This window comes from Mesocricetus auratus, unplaced genomic scaffold, assembly GCF_017639785.1.
Source record: "Mesocricetus auratus isolate SY011 unplaced genomic scaffold, BCM_Maur_2.0 Super-Scaffold_100047, whole genome shotgun sequence".
Taxonomy (NCBI): Eukaryota; Metazoa; Chordata; class Mammalia; order Rodentia; family Cricetidae; genus Mesocricetus; species Mesocricetus auratus.
The window spans coordinates 4,612,156-4,632,441 of NW_024429224.1; the positions used below are offsets into that span (position 1 = coordinate 4,612,156).

The 20,286-nt window shown below is 42.0% G+C and overlaps 1 protein-coding gene across 5 annotated transcripts in view; it reads left to right on the top strand.

Moving 5' to 3' along the window:
- Fam135b (family with sequence similarity 135 member B) overlaps window positions 1-20,286 on the top strand; it is a 328,330-nt gene that overhangs the window by 172,498 nt on the left and 135,546 nt on the right. For all 5 annotated transcript variants that reach the window (XR_005873157.1, XM_040735574.1, XM_040735575.1 and 2 more), the window contains exons 4-5: window positions 8,902-9,041; window positions 15,974-16,044. Coding sequence is in view for 4 of the 5 variants with exons in the window: in XM_040735574.1 (XP_040591508.1) it covers window positions 8,902-9,041; window positions 15,974-16,044 (211 nt within the window). In the remaining variant the exon portion in view is untranslated. The remainder of the gene's footprint in view (window positions 1-8,901; window positions 9,042-15,973; window positions 16,045-20,286) is intronic.

Sequence of the window (20,286 nt, forward strand, 5' to 3'; positions counted from 1 at the left end):
ACATTTTGAATTTATTTTCCAGTGTGGCCTTGCTTGGCTTCTTCTTGAATTGTTGGGAAAAAGTAGTGATCTGATTTCAAAATAGCTATCCATCTTTACTGGAAGCAGGAAGAAAATTAATGGTGTAGTTGAACAGTCATCTTTAAGCTTACTTTCATCCTGCTTGGAAATCTAGTTTTTGAGAATTTTACAGTTAAAAACTATATTTTTTCATCATTTCCTGGGAACTAGGAAGGATGATTTTTTAAATGTTATTTGAGCTCAGATTCATTTACCTGCCCAAGGCCAAAACATCCAGAAAAGGAGTGGGAGGGAAAGTAGTAATAACTAAATGAGACCCTAAATAAAAGAAGTCTTTCTTCCTAAATCCAGGTGGTCCTGGGGGGTCTCACAATCAGATGGAGGCTTTTCCAACATTCTTTCTAGTGGGGTGGGCAGCACTCTCTCATAGAGTGTGGGTTGAGCTCAAGGACATCCACAGGTGGATTTCCAGTATTGTGTTTGGTTCATATCAGTGACCTGTGAGGGTGCTGTTGGCATTAGGTTCTGTAAAATTAATGGCAGTTGCAGCTTGTCATCTGTGTTATGTAGCTTTTGGTTGTGTGTGTGTATGTGTGTGTGTGTGTGTGTGTGTGTGTGTGATGTCTCAGCAGAGGAAGATAATCATCTGAATTTTAAACATTAAGAGGCCTGTAAATATGAGAAGTACTCATCTCACTCATTTTAGGGGGAAAGAGAATCCAGGAACAGCTGTTGAGCTTTATTTTGTGTGCAGTGGGGACCTTTGCACTTTTGTCTGCCCTGTTTGCTTTCCTCTGTGCCACAATCTTTCCTCCAGTCTCTTCTTCCTCCTCTTCCAGTCCTTTCCTCCTTTTTCATTAATTAAAGCCCTTGCCTTCCTCATACACAACACAATCCCTGACATGGAAAAGTAGAGTGTACATCCTCTTAGAGCTCACTCAGAGTATACTCCTTGTGTGATGAAATTCCAGTTTTCATCAAGGCACCCAAAAGACAAGAGGACAACTTTTCAACATGTGCATTAGTTGTTTGGTTTTTTTTTTTTTTTGAGTTTGGTAGTATCATGGCTTGAACGCTTACAGAGACCAGGTAACTTTTCTATAATTCTGATAATTCTCTAGTCCTTTTTGAATTTTCCTTTGAGATAGGGTGTAATGAAGTTAATCTGGTTGGTTTTGAACACACTCTACAGCTCAGGTAAGCATACAATTGCCGTGCTTCTGCCTCCTTAGTAAATGGGATTATAGACCATTATCTTCAGGTCTTCCCACTGTGTGTTAGTATGCAGGTCATATATATAACCATTTCTGGGTTCCGTGTGCCTGTCCATGAGAGGAAGAAGAGGCATAGAGGATATGAAAGGGTCCCTTTAGTCTGATGGGGAAACCTGCACAAAGAGAGCAAGGTAACCTATTTTAGTAAATAGCTTTGCTGAGAAGAGAATAGTACTCCATTCTAGATGTCAAGAAGAGGAGAAAGGTTGGGATATCCACACATGGACTACCCTCACCCAAGGAGAGAGAATTCCAGTGGGGCTATATAAGCAGGTGAAATCTCAGTGGTATTACCACCAGAGTGAGTGTCTTGTGATTAGCATACCTTCCCTTAGGAATGAGCATATAACCCCTTGTTTGGTGATGACAGAAAATGCCACAAAGTCCCATACAACCTTAAAGTGCCCTGCCCTGGGAATGAACAGTGTATTATGGGACTTTGGGATCTTCAATGATGATAAATAGTACTCTGTGATCTAGTCTGCCAATCTGATCTAAGACCTGTCTAATGTCATTGTATTCAACAGAAACTACTGAGAAAGCCAGTTCTCAGCACAGCTAAAATGCCATCACCTTGTTCACTGCAGCCCCTATCCATGCCAGGTTGTAGGACCCTGGCCTGTTTGGTCTTTATATCCATAGTACTCCCCCTTGATTAGTGTGGATATGCCCATTTTCTTCACAAGAAAAGCTACGGTTATTAGAGATGATATAACCTCCCTCAAAAGGAAACAGATTATGCTTCTTTGCCAGCTGTCCCTCCTGGAAGCAGATGGTTCATGCTGCTCTGACCTTCAGAGTATTCACTCCATCCACCCCCTTCCATGTTGTTGGTCTGACTTACAGATCAACCAGGCTCTGACAAGAAAAGGAAGAAGTGGAAGTGTGGGGAATAAAAATAAGGATCTGAACACAGTGGAGATTCTGTTTAAAGGCCATTTCAACTTGAATCCAACACGGTCTCGATGGAGCTGAAGTAGGACTGTGATTTACTTCCTCCTCATGATGTACACATTAGAACTGTAAGGTCTTGGTGGCCCTGCAGGCAACCTGGGGTCTAACATGGTCTTGATTCCTAGCTACAGAAGTGTGCGCTTGGATGCTATTGAGCATTGAAAGGACACGCTAATCCTCTCAGCCCTTATTCCAAGTGACTCAGACACATGAGAAGTTTTTATTTGCTGTTTGAGCAAATTCCTTTCCTTTTTAAAACTTTTTTTTCCAGTCAAACTTATATTGGTTGCTTTTCCTTTGCTATGATAAAACATCACCATCAAGACAACTTATAGAAGAATGAAGTCCAGAATCCATCATAATGGCGGGTCAGCATGGCAGCAAGCATCAGGCATGGTAGCTGGAGCAGGAATCTAATAGCTCATACCCTCAAACACCACTTCAAAGCAAAGAGGGAAAAGCTGAATGTAGGTTTGGGGTTTTATTTTCAAAACCCGATTCCAGTGACATATTTCCTCCAGCAAGGCCAGACTTTCTAAATCTCCCCAAACAGTGCCACTAAATGGGATCATATGCTCAAAAGCTAGAGTCTGTGAGTAACAATTCTCATTCACTCCCCCAGTTCTTGGGGGAGTTGGATAACCACATTGAGAGACACAACTGTCTCTTTGGAGTACAATCATTCTTACCAGATCATTTACAACCTTGCCACAGTCTTCAAGTGGTATCACATGAAATTTTTATTTTAACCTGTGAATTTGGGATAAATACAAGCATGCAATTCCCAATAAGGAAATACCAAGGCACTGCCCCCTAATTTTAGGGCACTAGTCTGTAGAATACTTACCATGGAATTTTTCTTGGGGATTAAGAAAAACATACTTAAGCAGACCAGGAAACCAGCAGATCCAGGGAGACCAGGGGACCAGCTTGTCCGGCGGGACCAGGTATAACAAGCCCTGCATCTGGGCCTGCGTTCCAGTGCTGGGGATTTCCTGAGAACTGCACAGAGCTTCCAATCCCAGCAGGAGCCAAGCACCCCAGATTCCAGGTCTTCTCTCCCACAAATGAGACCAGGAAACCAGCAGATCCAGGGAGACCAGGGACCAGCTGTTCCAGGTAAAACAAACCCTGCATCCGGCCTGTGTTCCTGTGCCTGGGGATTGCCTAGGAACTGCACAGAGCTTCCAATCTCGGAGGGAGCCAAGCACCCCAGATTCCAGGTCTTCTCTTTAACCAACGAGACCAGGAAAATCAGCAGTTCCAGCAAAGGGACCAGGGGACCAGGTGGGAGGCTAAGCACCCCAGATTTCTGGTCTTCTTCTCTACCCACAGGACCAGAACAAGGTCAAGGAATAGAAGAACTACCAGATTATTGGGCTTGCTAGCACCCACCGAAAGGGAACTCTGGTCCCCTAACCACCAGACCAGTAAAGGGCTCTTTCTGCACCCACTAGAAGAAGAGATGGGGAAGAGACAATACAAAAACACACTCAGCAACAGAAAAACAAATATGACACCTCCAGATTCTAGAGATTCCACACCAGCAAGACTCCAACATTCCAATGCAAATGAAGCAGAAGAGAATGGCCTTAAAACCACCTTCATGAAAATGATAGAGGCCCTAAAAGATGATATAGGAAAATCCCTCAAAGAAATGGATGAAAAAACAAAGCAAAAAATGCAAGAAATGGAAGAAAAAACAAACCAAAAAAGGCAAGAAATGGAAGAAAAAACAAAGCAAAAAATGCAAGAAATGGAAGAAAACACAAACCAAAAAAAAAAAGGGCAGGAAATGGAAGAAAGAACAAACCAAAAATTCATAAAATGCAACAAATGGATGAAAAGATAAACCGAAAATTGCAAGAAACAATGCAAACAATGCAAGGGTTGAAAACTGAAATAGAGACAATAAAAAAACACAATCTGAAGAAAGGCTGGAAATAGAAAAGCTGGGCAAACGGTCAGGTACTACCGATACAAGCATTACCAACAGAATACAAGAGATGGAAGAGAGAATCTCAGGTGTTGAAGATACACTAGGAGAAATGGATTCATCAACCAAAGAAAATCTTAAGTCCAACAAATAAATCATTAACACAAAACATCCAGGAAATATGGGACACAATGAAAGACCAAACCTAAGAATAATAGGTATAGAAGAAGGTAAAGAAAACCACGTCAAAGGGGCAGAAAACATATTCATTAACTCACCCATAAAAAGACACAGGCTAACAGAATGGATCCGAAGACAGAACCCATCCTTCTGCTGCATACAAGAAACATACCCCACCTTCAAAGGCAGATATTACCTGAGAGTTAAAAGTTGGGAAAAAAATTTCCAATCAAATGGACCCAAGAAACAAGCAGGGGTAGAAACTGGAGAATAGTTATACTAGAAAATTAACAGCACAGCTGAAAGCTCTAGAACACAGAGAAGCAGGAGGAGTAGACACCAGGAAATAATCAAATTGAGGGCTGAAATCAATAAAGTAGAAACTAGGAAAACAATACAAAGAATCAATGCAACGAAGAGTTGGTTCTTTGAGAAAATCAACAAGATAGACACACCTTTATCCAAACTTACCAAACAGCAGAGAGTGAACATGCAAATTAACAAAATCAGAAATGAAAAGGGAGACATAACAACAGACCCTGAGGAAATTCAGAGAATCATCAGGTCATACTTTGAAAACCTGTACTACACAAAATTCGAACATTTAAAGGAAATGGACAACTTCCTGGATAGATATCACTTGCCAAAATTAAATCAAGAACAGATAAGCAATTTAAATAGACCTATAACCCCTATGGAAATAGTAGCAGTCATCAAAAGTCTCCCAACCAAAAAAAAGCCCATGTCCAGATGGCCTCAGTGCAGAATTCTACCAGAAATTAAAAGAACAGCTTATGCCTATTCTCCTCAAAGCATTCCATGCAATTGAAGCAGAAGGGTCTTTGCCAAACTCTTTCTACAAGGCTTCAATAACCTTGATCCCTAAGCTACGCAAAAACACAAGTAAGAAAGTAAACTTCAAACCAATATCCCTCATGAACATTGATGCAAAAATACTCAATAAAATACTGGCAAATCGGATCCAAGAACACATCAAAACAATCATTCACCACGATCAAGTAGGTTTCATCCCAGGGATGCAGGGATGGTTCAACATATGAAAATCCATCAATGTAATCCACCATATAAACAAGCTGAAAAACAAAAATCACGTGATCATCTCACTATATGCTGAAAAAGCCTTTGACAAAATCCAACACCCCTTTATGATAAAGGTTTGGAGAGATCTGGGATAACAGGAACATACTTAAACATAATAAAAGCTATATACAGTAAACCAACAGCCAACATCAAACTAAATGATCAGAAACTCAACGCAATTCCTCTAAAATCAGGAACAAGACAAGGCTGTCCACTCTCTCCATACCTTTTCAACATTGTATTTGAAGTTCTAGCCAGAGCCACATGACAACAAAAGGAGATCAAGGGGATACAAATTGGGAAGGAAGAGGTCAAGCTTTCACTGTTTGCAGATGATATGATAGTTTACATAAATGACCCAAAGAACTCTACCAGGGAACTCTTACAGCTGATTAACACCTTCAGCAAAGTGGAAGGCTACAAGATCAACTCAAGAAAATCAGTAGCCCTACTATATACAGATGATAAAAGGGCTGAGAAAGAAATCAGAGAAATATCACCCTTTACAATTGCCACAAACAACATAAAATACCTTGGGGTAACGCTAACCAAACAAGTCAAAGACCTGTATCGCAAGAACTTTGAATGTTTAAAGAAAGAAATTAAAGAAGCCCTCAGAAAATGGAAAGATACCCCATGCTCTTGGATAGGTAGGATCAATATAGTAAAAATGGCAATCCTGCCAAAAGCAATCTACAGATTCAATGGAATCCCCATTAAAATCCCAGCACAATTCTTTACAGACCTGGAAAGAACAATAATCAGTTTTGTATGGAAAAACAAAAGACCCAGGGTAGCCAAAACAACCCTGTTCAACAAGGCAACGTCCAGAGGCATCACCTTCCGTGACTTCAAGCTCTATTATAGAGCTGTAGTCCTGAAAACAGCTTGGTATTGGCACAAAAATAGACAGGTAGACCAATGGAATTGAATTGTAAATCCTGATATTAACCCACACATGTATGAACATCTGATCTCTGACAAAGAAGCTAATAATATACAATGGAAAAAAGAAAGCATCTTCAACAAATGGTGCTGGCATAACTGGAGGCTGGCATGTAGAAGAATGCGGATCGATCCATGTTTATCACCATGCACAAAACTTCAGTCCAAATGGATCAAAGACCTCAACATAAATCCAGCCACACTGAACGTCTTAGAAGAGAAAGTGGGTGGTACCCTTGAACGAATTGGTACAGGAGACTGCTTCCTGAACATAACACTAGTAGCACAGACAGTGAGATCAACAATTAATAAATGGGACCTCCTGAAACTGAGAAGCTTCTGTAAGGCAAAGGACACAGTCAGCAAGACAAAGAGGCGGTCCACAGAATGGGAAAAAATATTCACTAACCCCACATCTGACAGAGGGCTGATCTCCAAAATTTACAAAGAACTCAAGAAGCAAGTCTCCAAAACACCAAAGGATCCAATTAAAAAGTTGGCTGCAAAACTAAACAGAGAATTTTCAATAGAGGAGTCTAAAATGGCTGAGAGGCACTTGAGAAAGTGCTCAACATCCTTAGCCATCAGAGAAATGCAAATCAAAATAACTCTGAGATACCATCTCACTTCTGTCAGAATGGCTAAAATCAAAGACACCAACGACAATTTATGCTGGAGAGGATGTGGAGAAAGGGGAACACTCCTCCATTGCTGGTGGGAGTGCCAACTTGTTCAGCCACTTTGGAAATCAGTATGGAGATTCCTCAGAAAAATGGGAATAAACCTACCACAAGACCCAGCAACTCCACTCTTAGGCATATATCCAAAAGTTGCCCATTCATACAACAAGGATGTCTGTTCCACTGTGTTCATAGCAGCATTATTTTTAATAGCCAGAACTTGGAAGCAACCTAGATGCCCCTCAGTTGAAGAGTGGATAGAGAAAATGTGGTACATTTACACAATGGAGTACTATTCAGCAGAGAAAAACAATGGAATCCTGAGATTTGCAGGCAAATGGATGACACTAGAAGAAACCATCCTGAGCAAGGTAACCCAGTCACAAAAAGAGAAACATGGCATATACTGTCTCATATATGGATTTTAGACATAGATCTGGGGAGTGCCAGCCTACAATCCCATGGCCAGAGAGTCTGGAAAAGAGAACCTTCATTCAGTGGCTGACGGAAGAAGAGGCAGGGCAGACTCCCACGGCTAAGCAATGAGGTGAACTCAAGAAATCCAGTGACAGAGAGGGAGGACTGATGACCAAACGGGTTAAGACTGAGCTGTTTTTAACCCCCAAAAACAGCTGACCTGACAAGGGTTAGCTCTTGAGTCCCAGACTGATGCCTGGGAATCCAGCATGGGACTGATCAAGACCCCCTGAATGTGGGTGTCAGTGAGGAGGCCTAGGTACTCTATTGAGCCTTGGGCAGTAGATCAGTATTGATCCCGGGTATACAAATAGACTTAGGACTCCCATCCAACAATATGAGATGCACTCTCACCCTGAACTCTTGGGGGAGGGTCTAGGTCCTGCCCTGGATGAAATGACAGACTATGGACACCCCCATGGAGGGCCTCACCCTCCATGGGGAAATGAGGGGATATTGGGGGAGGGTTGGGGAGGAAGGCACGGGAGGAGAGGAGGGAAAGGGAGAGGGACCTGGAACTAACTTGTGAAGCAACCTTGGTTCTCATTTAAATTTAAATTTAAAAATAAATAATAAAAACAAAAGAAAAACATACCTAAAGTGCTTTTGTAGCTACTAAGTATGTCTTATAGATATTATTGTTAACAAGTAATACTTGTCTTGCATAAACTTTGACATTACTTATCTTTAATAATTGCATTATTTTTCACTCTAAAGTTGTTTGGAAGCATTTATAGGCATGCACCTCTTTCGTGCACATGAAGACCCTGGGGAATGGATGCACACAGGTCCCTTAACCTTAGTACTTATTTGAAGTAAGCTGAGCATTGAAATATTGTTTAAGGTGAATGAAAGACATTGAAGCTCCAACATAATGTAGTTCGTTAAAGTGCTTGTCAGCATTACAATTAAAGTCTCACAAGATACAGCAGCATTTCTAGGAGGTATGGGTGCTATGAGCACTATGGAGTCTTTGTAGTAAGAAGACTGCCCTTTCTAGTTTATTCATCCTACTCTGATTTATGGATGGAGGTGAAAGGACTCATAGAATTTACATGTGATCAGATACGGAATTTTGCCGGCACTAACTTCCAGGCGGGAACGCTGCTCACAGCAAGAGTGACTTTGCCAACGTCATACGTCATACATTGAACAAGGTTCTCTTGAGACATTTTACTCAGTGAACACAGATCATTTATCTGTGATCTTAAGCTTTGGAAACTGTAATGTGAGGTAGAGCCACAAGATTCCCAAGGCCAGAAAGATACCTGATGGTATTTGCAGGATGGTTCTGAAGTTCATAGTCTCCTGCTGATTTCCTTCCTGTTTGCAGAGAGCAGCAACCTGCATTCAGCCTGTGTCCATGAGACTGCTGTGCACAGTCGAGTCTTCCAGATCTTATACAGGAATGAAGAAGTTCCCATAAATGACGCCATGCTCTTCCGGGCTCATTTCCTCTTAGATGGTGAGAGGGTAAGTCTTGATCACCTTCTAGCCACAAGAGGTTTTCTTTCCTGACTAACCATTGCCTCTCGCTGCTGGATTCAGGGTGAGTGAAGAAGTTACAGATTGATTCTGAGATTTGGTAAGAATTTGTGATTCAGATAGTCACCTGCTTCTGATATGCTTGCTTTTCTTCTTATTATTCACATGCCTGCTCATTCCGTGACACCTTGGTCACATGCAGCCACTCCTCACTTGCTGGAGTATACTCAACGAGGAATAAATGGTTTGGATTATCTGCTCTTTGCAAGCTCTGGGTTAGGTCATTGGGTAAGGCACAGAACTGTGAAGACAGCTTTAAGGTCTCTTGACTTCAAGGGGCTGATATCTCAGTTAGTGAGCAAATTTATAAGCATGTGTCTTGCTTAGCAAAACCGGCCATAGCTGGGAGGAAATGAAGTGGTCCATGAATAGAGAAAGAACTTTGAGGTGACCAAGCTGGAGCTGGAAATCATTTACAGAATACCTCCCTTTAAGACGCATGTACTGAGTCCATGAAACAGAGAACAGGAAAGAACCCCTTCCTGCAGAGAGGAGGGAAGCCAGACTGAGTTTAGAGGTTTGATAGGAGCATGACGAAAATATTTTCATTTGCTAAATTAACATATTTTGAAGGCCTCTGGAGTCTACTGTTCTTATTCCCTCAGTCAACAACTTGAATCTTTGTTGCTACATTCTGGCTGATTATTACACAATGAAAGAATTCATGATGTGAAGAATGTCTCTACTTTAAACAAACATGAGAGCACTCCTGCTCACCCCTTGCCCCATACTATACAGCAGACTCCTATTGAACCTTAAATGGTTGCTGTACTCTGGTTAACGGCTTCCTGTACACATCTTGTGTGATCTATGTAGTGAGGCTGGTCCTGGTTTGCAACTCATTGCTTGCTCATTAACCGAAGTATCTCTCCAACTAAGACTATGAGACAAAGTCTGTGCTGTGTGCTGAAGAGAAAGTAGCAAATGGGAGACTATGCTTTGGCACTGCTGTTTACCCATTAGATAAATGCACTGGTAATCCAGGCATCATTCCATCTCAATTGCCTAGTAGTCTCCTGCCCTTAACAGTTTAGAGTCTCTCAATTTCAACCCTGTGAGTTACAGCACGCTAACATTGAATAGAGAATGTGTTTCTAGGGCCATATTGTTTTCTTTTGCATGTCTCCTTACCTTTCTCTGTAAGCTAATATTTTTATTGTCTTACAGATAATCCATATGATGGGAAGAAATGTTTCAACTAATCAATATATCCCGAGGAGTAGTTGACTAAAGTGAACAGGACATGTCTGAAAACTGCATTTGAGATGAGCATACTAGCTCTTTTCAAATGTATGTCTGTTGATTTATGGAAATCAAAGCACTACTTATAGCCAGTGGCCAGATGCATGCAACAATATAGTGCACAACATATGTTTGAATGATGGGTGACTAGCCAAAAAATGCATTAAGTAAGAGAAGATTGAGTCTGTGCAGTGAGGACATGGATGAGAACCAGAACCCAAGTACAAAGAGAACTAACTAGAAGCTAAGGAATCTGATGGGATGTGTCACAATAAATCCAAACAAAGAGTGGCTGTGGAGGCCCTGTGGGTATTTTATTTATATATGCTGTAGTGACACAGAAGATTTAGGTGGACTTAAAAATACATAGAATAGTAAGAGGAAGGGATAGTAAAATGAGCCAGAGTCAATAACAAAGAAAGGGAAGGAAAACCATTCCCAAGGTAAGCACAACAGAAAACTATGTACTATGCACTATGGACTTTGCCTAATGGTATTCACATGTGGAAGACAAGCTCCCAGCAGTCAAGACAAACAAGATGTACAGATTAACAAGAAGATACTCAGCCCTGTGAAGGAGAGAAAGAGTAATAATGAACAAAATTACCTTAGATAGCAGTGGTTACCAGCCTGTGGATCATGACCCCTGCCAGGAGTCAAACCACCCATTAATAGGGTTCATATGAGACAGACTATCAGAAAACACAGAATTTACATTCTGAATCATAAAAGTAGCAAAACTACAGTTATGAGGTAGCAACAAAAATAGTTTTATGGTTGGTGGTCACTGCAACGTGAGAAAATATATGAAAGGATCACAGCATTAGGAAGATTGAGAACCATTATTATATAGGAATAGAAAATCTCTAAAGGGAGATTCTTTTGTACACCTATATGACAGAAGCTAGAAAATGCTTGTGCAAAATGCTGGTTCCCTAGGCCATCAATGACCTAGTGCTTCAGGGACTAGGAGGGTAGGGATGAGTTGATTCAGAGGTTGAGCAAATCCTCTTGAGTAGTTTTCCCGCAGGAAACACTCAGAAACTTTAGGAACTGAGGCAGCAGTACCCTGAAAAGTGGTAGAACCGTTAAGGATAAATTTGGGGCAGCAGGGCTTGGGATGGAGAATCTCCTCAAGTGGCACAGGGAAAGCACAAATGTGAATCTAGGATATGATATGGGGAACCACAGTCATCTCACCGAATACAGAATATTTGCCTTGTTCTGGAGCACTGGCTCTCAATCTATGGGGTCCTACCCCTAAAGGGTTCAAATATCAGTTATCCTTCATGTCAGATATTTACATTGAATTCATAGCAGTGACAAAATTGCAGTGGTGAGTTAGCAAAGAAATAATTTTATGGTTGGGGGTCAGCACATGTGGAACTGTGTCAAAGGGTCACAACATTAAGAAGGTTGAGAACCACTGTTCTAAAGGCAACACATTTGGGGATTCATTCAAGAGGAAGGGGCATGATATTGACCAAGTTACAAGTATGGGAAATGAGACCAAGGGCATGAAGACGTTTGGTGACGTTGGCTATGTGGGTGTTACTGAGCCTCAAGACAAAGACAGCGACAGTTGAACAGATACACAGGAAATCAACAGTCAAGTCACTTGACAACCCAATGGTAGCCCAGAGAGCTGAGTTCAGTTATACCCAGGAAATGTAGATAAGACAGTCTATAAAAATGGACTATGAGACTGTGCCATGCTCCTCCTGCTCCTACAATCTTTCCTCCCTCTCTTCAGCAGGATGCCCTGAGCTCAGGCTACTGTTTAGCTATGGGTCTCTGCATCTGTTTCCATCAGTGACTGGATGAAGGCTCTGTGGTGACAGTTGGGGTAGTCACTAATCTGATCACAGGGGATGGCTGGGTCAGAATATACATTCACTATTGCGAGGAGCCTTAGCTGGGGTCATCCTTGTAGATTCATGGAATTTCCCTTGTATCAGGTTTCTACCTGACTCTGAAATGCCCCCCTTCTAGTCTCTTTCAGTACTCCCCTCTCTGTAAACCACTTTAACTGAATTCCTCAAGTTCCTATCCCCACTTGCCCTAACTCCATCCAGGAAATCTTTTCTACTTCCTCTTCCCAGGGAGGTCCATGCATCCCCTCTTGGGCCCTCCTTATTCCCTAGCCTATCTGGGTCTGTGGATTGTAGCATGGTTACCCTTTCCTTACAGCTAATATCCACTTATGAGTGAATACATACCATGTCTGTCTTTCACTGTCTGGGTTTCCTTATTTAGGATGATTTTTTTCTACTTCCATCTGTTTGTGTTCAAGTTTCTTGGTGTCCTTGTTTTTAATAGCTGAGTAATACTCCATTGTGTAAATGTACCATAATTTCTTTATTGATTCTTTGGTTGAAGAGAATCTAAGTTGTTTCTAGGTTCTGTCTATCATGGAAAATGCTGATCTGAACATAGTTGAGCAAGAACATCACAAGAAAACCCACAGAAACAACTAATCTGGCTCATAGGAACTCACAGAATCTAAACCAACAACCAAAGAGCATGCATGTGACCGACGAAGGTCCTCTTCATATATGTGACATTTGTGTAGGAGATTCGTCTACATGTTAAACCCCTAATAATGGAAGTATGAGCTGTTCCTAATGCTTTGGCTGGCTCCTCATACTGGGTTGCCTTGCCCAGCATTAATAAATGGGAGGTGTTTAGTCTTACTGCAACTTGCTATACAACACTCCGTCAGTGCCCATGGGAGTCCTGCACCTTTCTGAACAGAAACGGGGGGGGGAGTGCATTGGGGATAGGGCAGAGGGGAGGTGGAAGAGGAACAAGAGGAGAGAAGGACGGGGAAATTGTGGTCAGGATGTAAAAGGAATAAACAAATAATAAATAAATAAATAGAGTGTACACCAGCGATAGTCCAATGTAGTTGAGGGAATCAAAGCATCTATTGAACAGTGATAGGAACTAGGTTTAGTTGTGTTGACCATTCACTGATCTTATCACCAGTAGCATCTCATATGTGTTAGATTAATTCTGTTGGGCTTTTTTCTGAGTGCTTTGTAATATCTCATTGAGTCACTGCAGTGTGGTTAGGGGGGGTTATCCATCACCCCCATTTGATGGATAAGGATAAGGAGATTTAAAGCTGTGGCTTGTCTTCGTCATACCACTAGAGTGTGGTAAAGCTGTTGTTTAAATAAGGAATTTAAGATATGTGTTTCTAAAGAACATGGAGGGCCACCATGTACACGTGGTGGGAGAAGGGGGTCTTCTGGGTGTTCAAAGTCAATGTCATAGTAGAGATAACCACAATCCCATCAAAACTGAATTGTTTAAGACTGACCAACCCTTTTTTGCACACTTTCTTATTTAGTTCATTCACCATAATGTTATAGAGTTGGTAGAATTACTTAACTCCCATGGAAAACAACTAGATTCAGTATCTGCACCGATGAATTCTGACTTTAGAAGCTGCCTCCTCAGCCTTCAGGCTACAGTGAACCTGGGGGGAAAAGGAAGAATCACTGTGATAAGCACGTTTGTGCCTGTAGGTATCTTGAAACTATAATATGTAGGCTTTAATAAACATGTATGTGTAGGTATCTTGCAAGTAAGGTTTAGCAAGGAACAGAGAAAGTCATCATCCAGCTCAGTCTAGTCCCAATTCCCAGAAAATCTAGTACTCACAGGAAGTTTTTGGTATCCAGGCAAATGCTTGCTTAGAAGGTGGTTAGCGAATTTACTTCTCCCATCTTATTTTCAGAGAGCCGGTAGTGAGAGCCTGTGTTCCTTTGGTTGTATACAAAGTTATATTTTGGTTATGCAAAATAATCCTAAGAGATTTTTATGGCAGTTGAATTCAGGAAATTGTTAGCTTTTAAGTACTTTAAAAAACATTTTAATACTACTTGAATTTTGCTTAACTAAGAATATCTTTCCAAATAAGCCTTTGGATAGGTGATGTCTGTCCCTGTGGGATGACAATGGTATTTTTGCAAAGAAATAAAAAACAAAATAGGTGACTGTGGGAGAACAGATTTATTCCTCAAAGATGCATCGATGCTGCCTCCATGACAGGACTTTATTCCTGTAAGCTGGAGTTCACAACAAATGTGGACTAATGTGTTCCTTAATGATAAGTCAGTTCGTGGAGACAAATGGCAAGAAAATCGCCAGGGTGTTTTGCCTCAGTCAGCGGAGTACTACCAGTGAGTGTGGTAAGCCAGTGGTAGTTGCAGAATTTGCCTGATCCAACAGAGCTAACAAATGTCAGCCCTGCCTTGCCAGATCCAAGGGATGTTTTGCTTATCCCCCTCCCCCCCGGGGGGGGCTATTAACCCACAATACAAATGTGAATGTGAAATTACCTAATTTTTCAGCATTTGTAACTTGTCCTAGCTTACAGGTTTCCAACTTATGACCTGAGAACAAGCCATTGTACTCAGAAGTGCTGAGTGTGAAGAGGGAGAGGAAGTGGCTTACCATGGGTTGCAGAGGAGGGCCAGGGAGCAGACAGGAGTCTAAACCCGTGGTGGCACCAGGATAGTGCTGACACTGAAGGAACCGGAGCACAGACAATGAAGCTTAGTGCATAGCATACAATTCCCCTAGAAATGTGAGAAAGGACACTTGGGGACACCATTTTGTGGGCATGTGAAAAGGATTGTATTAGTTCTTAATGTAAAGATAAGCAGAGATATGGATGAAGGAAGGAGAGTTTGAGATTTAACACATAATGTCAAAACTGAAGGAGATCTAGTCACCTTGGAAATTAATTACTTACCTGCCCGCATTGCCAGCTCCCACCCCTTCCCATGTGGATGGTGATGTGAGTCATGTGAGAACATTTGAGTTTAAGTTGTGAGTTCGTGCATCTCTAGACAAGGTTTGTTCCACTCTAGTTCACTCTCCCATCCTTCCCAGAGGAGGTGCTATTCAGTCTTTGACTCGTGCCTGGAATCCATGTCAAATTCATTTGAAAATGAGACTTAAAATGATTAAGTGACTAAAATTTATTTTCCAGTTTCTATGACAAAAATCAGCCAATAAGAGCAAGTCTAAAGAGAAGGAATTTATTGTAGCTCACATTTTAGACAGAGCCCGTCACGGCAGGAAAGTCAAGGTTGCAGAAACTTGGAGCAGCTGGTACATTGCGCCAAAAAACAAACAGAAAGCAGGGAGTACATGCACATGGAGAAGCTCAGCCTGCTTCTCCACTTCATGTAGCTCGGCATACCCAGCTTAATGTGGGTCTTCCCACATCATTCGACCTAAGCAGGACTATCTCCCATATGCATATTCAGAGGCTAAATGATCCCTCATAGATATGCTTTGAGATTTAACTCTTAGATGATTCTATATTTCATTGGCTTGACAATGGGGATTAAGCATTACAGGATTGCTTGTTTAATAGTAGTTGAAAATGTACTTTCACCAAGCTGGCTGTACAAATCCTTTGCTTCTGTTTTCCATCTAATATTACTATTCTGATAGTCCAGAACTAAATATCTCATGCACAGATATCCCCAGTACACTTTATACTCAGATCTTGTTTCTCTTCTCTGAGAAGCAGTCAGCTAAATGTGGCAACTGGATCGCTGGTGGCCTGCTGACCTCTCGTGGTCTTTGTCTTTCAGATAGAAGACGCACTGAGTGAGGTCGGGTTTCAGCTCAAGGTGGACCTGCACTTTGCGGAGAGTGAGCAGCAGTGAGTGTCGTGCACATCATTGGTCTGCATGGGGGGGGGCTTCTTCCTCAACCCCTTCCTCATGCTGAGGGCTTCCTGAGAACTAGAATCCTCATTTATATCGAGTGACTAGTTATTAGTAATCTGCAATGTCCCTCAGTAATCCCAATTTATGGGATAGACATTGTATGGAATAGGACTGATAGCATCACACACACACACAGAGACAGAGAGAGAGAGATTGAGATTAGATTGACTCTCTAGTGTGGTGCAGATAGTCCGATAATGGCTGACTCATGCACGCCTTTAATCCCAGCACTCGGGAGGCAGAAGCAGGTGGATCTCTGTGAGTTTGAGGTCAGGCTGGACCAACAGCCTCCAAAACAATACAGAGAAACCCTGTCTCATAAAAACCAAAAAAAAAAAAAAGAAAAAGAAGTTGGAAAAAATTGCTGCGGTTACCAGTGGAAGAATGATACCGCCACAGAATAGATAGACTTGCCAGCAAGAGTGAGAGGGAGTAGGCAAAAATCAGAGTTTCCTTCTTCTGTGTCCCTTTATGTAGCGGCCACAAGAAGGTGCTGCCCAGATATAAGGTGGGTTTTCCTGCTTCAAATAAACTTACCAAGAAAATCGCTCACAGGAGTGCCTGGCAGCTTGGGTTCTAGCTGATTCTAGATGCTGTCAAGTTGACAGCCATGCTTTGCCTTCATAGCATGTCTGCCAGAGCCTGAGAAAGCTCATTCATTTGGAGCCAGGCTGCTTGGGTTCTGCACACAGAAAACTACTGTCTTCTTAACATATTAATGGGTGGCTTCTACTTGAAGCATTTCTTTTCTATGTGGTACTGAGTTGGGGGTTTTAGAGTAATGTCTCCATGTGTGAGACAATCAAAACCCCTTTCCAATAATCTTTCCTGTTTTTCCATGTGTTCACACTGAACATCCGCTAGTGTTCTTCAACTCTCTGTGAACTGAAACTATTTATATAAAACTTGCTGAGAAAATAGGCAGGGAGCAGTTCCCTTTCTCTTCTTAACTGCTTCCTTCAAGTTTGTTTCATGGCCTCTTCCCCATAACAGGGGCTGTGCTACTTGCCTCTTAATCCTTTCTCTATATTCTTTCAGTAATTAAATAAACAATTGTTTTCTGTGGTATTAGAATGTGTGACATCAAAACTTAGTGCTCTTGTCCCACTTAAGGTTTCTTTCCACTCGATCAGGCCTTTTATAGCACAGGTTGATCTCAATGCACTTTTGAGGTGGCAGGAGACTTTGTATTTCTTTCTTGGCTTCCTTTGCCCTTACCTCTGTGGTTTGTAGATCGGGCACAGTGAGGAAGGGAGATGCAATAAGGGCCAAGAAATCGCATCTGAGTGCTAGTAAGTAGGGTCATTTCTAGGGTAAATGTTCAGTCATCATTAGGTTTCTAGTGAGCTACTTGATGGTATGACCATTATGCACACATCGATCCCAACTCTGCCCTGTCCTTGAAGTCTCCTAATAAAGTCGAGCCTCTTGCGGCCACCCAAGACTTCTAGGAAAATATTCGTGTCAGATCCTCTCCATAGAATCCACTGTGGTCTATGTGCGCTCACATCTAGTCTCTTCAAATTCTTCAACATCCGCTTCCTTGTTCCTTTTGGAGAACAAGAACCAGGGGATGGGGGCTACGAGTAAGAGTGCCAGAATACGGGCTAGTAGTGGAACAACAGGTGCCTCCCCCACCCCTTCCTTGGAGTTAAGACTCCCTCTCTTTATGACTCTCTTAAGGGTGCTCACGCCAAAGAAGACTCAGAACAAAAGAAGAACCTCTACTAAGATGTCAAGAGATCTGGTGGTATTGAGTCATTGAGAAGAAACATGTATTAAATTGTAGCTGATAAGACGTGGTCCTTGGGCGACAGGAGTATTCATGTTCCTGACATAGTGTCTGGGCTCAACAGCACACATTTCTCCCTTGAGAATTACTTGTGCACACACACACACACACACACACACACACACACACACACACACACACACACCTCTGCTTTTTTCCAGCTAAGAATCTTCAAGATGGCATTTCCTCTATGATGGTGGATACTAAAAGAAGTCCATCTACTTCTCAGTATCAAAGCCCCTGCTTCCATTGTTCTCGGGACTCCCTGTATGATCTGAGATCTCTGTCATCACCTCTCTAGCAATCACCCAGGCTGAGGCCCCTATACCTTGTGGTTTCATGGACTTCCATCCATTGCTCGGCATGGCACATGCCCATCTGGATGTAGAACCATGCCATCAGTCATAAACTTAGCACAGAAATTCTTCTCTGGAAATGTCTTGCAGTAGTTTAAAAAACATATCACAGTAGATGCTGTAAATTAGTTTTTTTCTTGCCAGCAGAAGATCAGTTAATGGAGAACCTGATATAAGAAACTGGTCATACAAAAACCTGTGAAATATGACCACTTAGACTCAGAACTCTTCAACTAAGACACATGGGACAAATCTCTGTATTGGACATCAGTCTTTCAAGCATTCTTAAGTTGATTAGATTTATTTATTTAGTCACTTTTCTTAGCAGCATGTAGAAAACAAGCAAAAAAGAACAAAATGAGAGGTGTTGTTTAATCAGAGTTAGACAGGCTAGTGAAATCCCTCTCATATATTAGTGGGACAATGATGTCCCATACTTTGGCCATGTCAATAGACATTTGAGGTAGCAGTGATGCTGGCTAGCATATGGTGGGTAGAAACAAAGGTGCTGTTAAATAGTACAACACACCAGGACAGCTCTGTTTCTCACCAAAGCTTTATTCAGTTCCCAAAATCAGTATTAATGAAACAGAGGCATATGCTGAGGACCATCATCCTATCTACACTCTCTGATTTAGAATGGGCCATGAGTACCGGCTTGTACAGGACCAAGATGCTCATCACTACATAGCCCAGCCAGTCTCTGCACAGCTCAGCAGATAGGAAATTCTTCAATACTTATAGAGGTGATTCATCTTTCTATGGGTTATCTCTGTTGACCTTAATTTTATTCCTTGCAAGTGGGCAGAAGAAATCTGTCTGGAGTGCTGCTCTTTCTGTGGGATATTAATTTTGCTGTTGTTTAATTGTTTTGTCTGCTTAGTTCCTTTATAAGAACCTCAGGCATTCTCTTGCCTCGTCCACCAAAGTTAACCTCCATCTTCTCTACACTGAGATTCCCTAGGAAGTGGGCTTCTTCTCCATAAATGGATACTGTCCATTTCAGAACACAGAACAGTGAGCCCTTCTCCCCTTACTTCTGAAGGAGGCTTGGGTTATGCTTAACTTCTTGTTCTCACTGCCAGGGGCCAATGTCTAAATGAGCTCACAGCAATACTGTGCAGTAACAGCACAGAGGAGACTCAAAACTCCTGGTCTGTCATGGCAGCTTTTTTTCATGACTGTGAACAAGTTAAATAATTCACATTATTTTCACTTGTTCTTTTTGGAGTAGAGTAGGATGAGCAAGCACATTGAATGCTTGTCTTGTTGGGGAAAGCAGAATGTCCAGTCCACAGTTAAGTTTCAAACCATTGTCCAAATTCAAGTGGCATGAATGGCTGAGCTGACAGCTTGCTGACACCCATGGCATGGAGTCTCTACTTTTCTTTGTCTTGTGTCTTCCTGGTTAAAACAAAGAGTGTGTTACACGTAGTCACAATGGGCACCAAGGATTCAGTGGCTGGCATCCATGATCTACATGACACCGGGTTGGGCTGTGGGAGCCTTCACTGTTTCCCTTCCCTCTCTGTAATCTATTTGCTTATCCATGCATGAAGAAGAGATCCTCTGTTGTCCCCCTGGAAGACACTCATGGTGGCTGTCCTCAAGCTCTGGCTCTCTGCAACCTGCAGAGCCAGAGACTGCTTTTAGCACTTACACCTAGAGAAAAATTAGTCTTCCTTTTTGTAGCAGTATGCTTCTTTGTCTGCCTGTGGTTTGTCTCTCAGAGTTGAGTATGCACTGATTACAAAGTGCTAGAGGTAAGGGGTGACATCCTGAAGCTGGTCAGACTGTTTCAGCACTGAGTTCTGGTTCATTCAGTCAGCCTGCTGTCATTTTCATGACCATGGACTTGATCACCTTTTCCATCTTGTCTGTACCAGTGACATGCTAGACATGTAAAGATGAGTTAGTCACAGCTCCTGTCATTGGGGGTTTGAGACCCAACAGAATTCACAACCTTACAAGATCTGCATAGCATTTTAAGAGCAGTGCTCATCCTATGGGAGTAAGAAAAGGGGGAA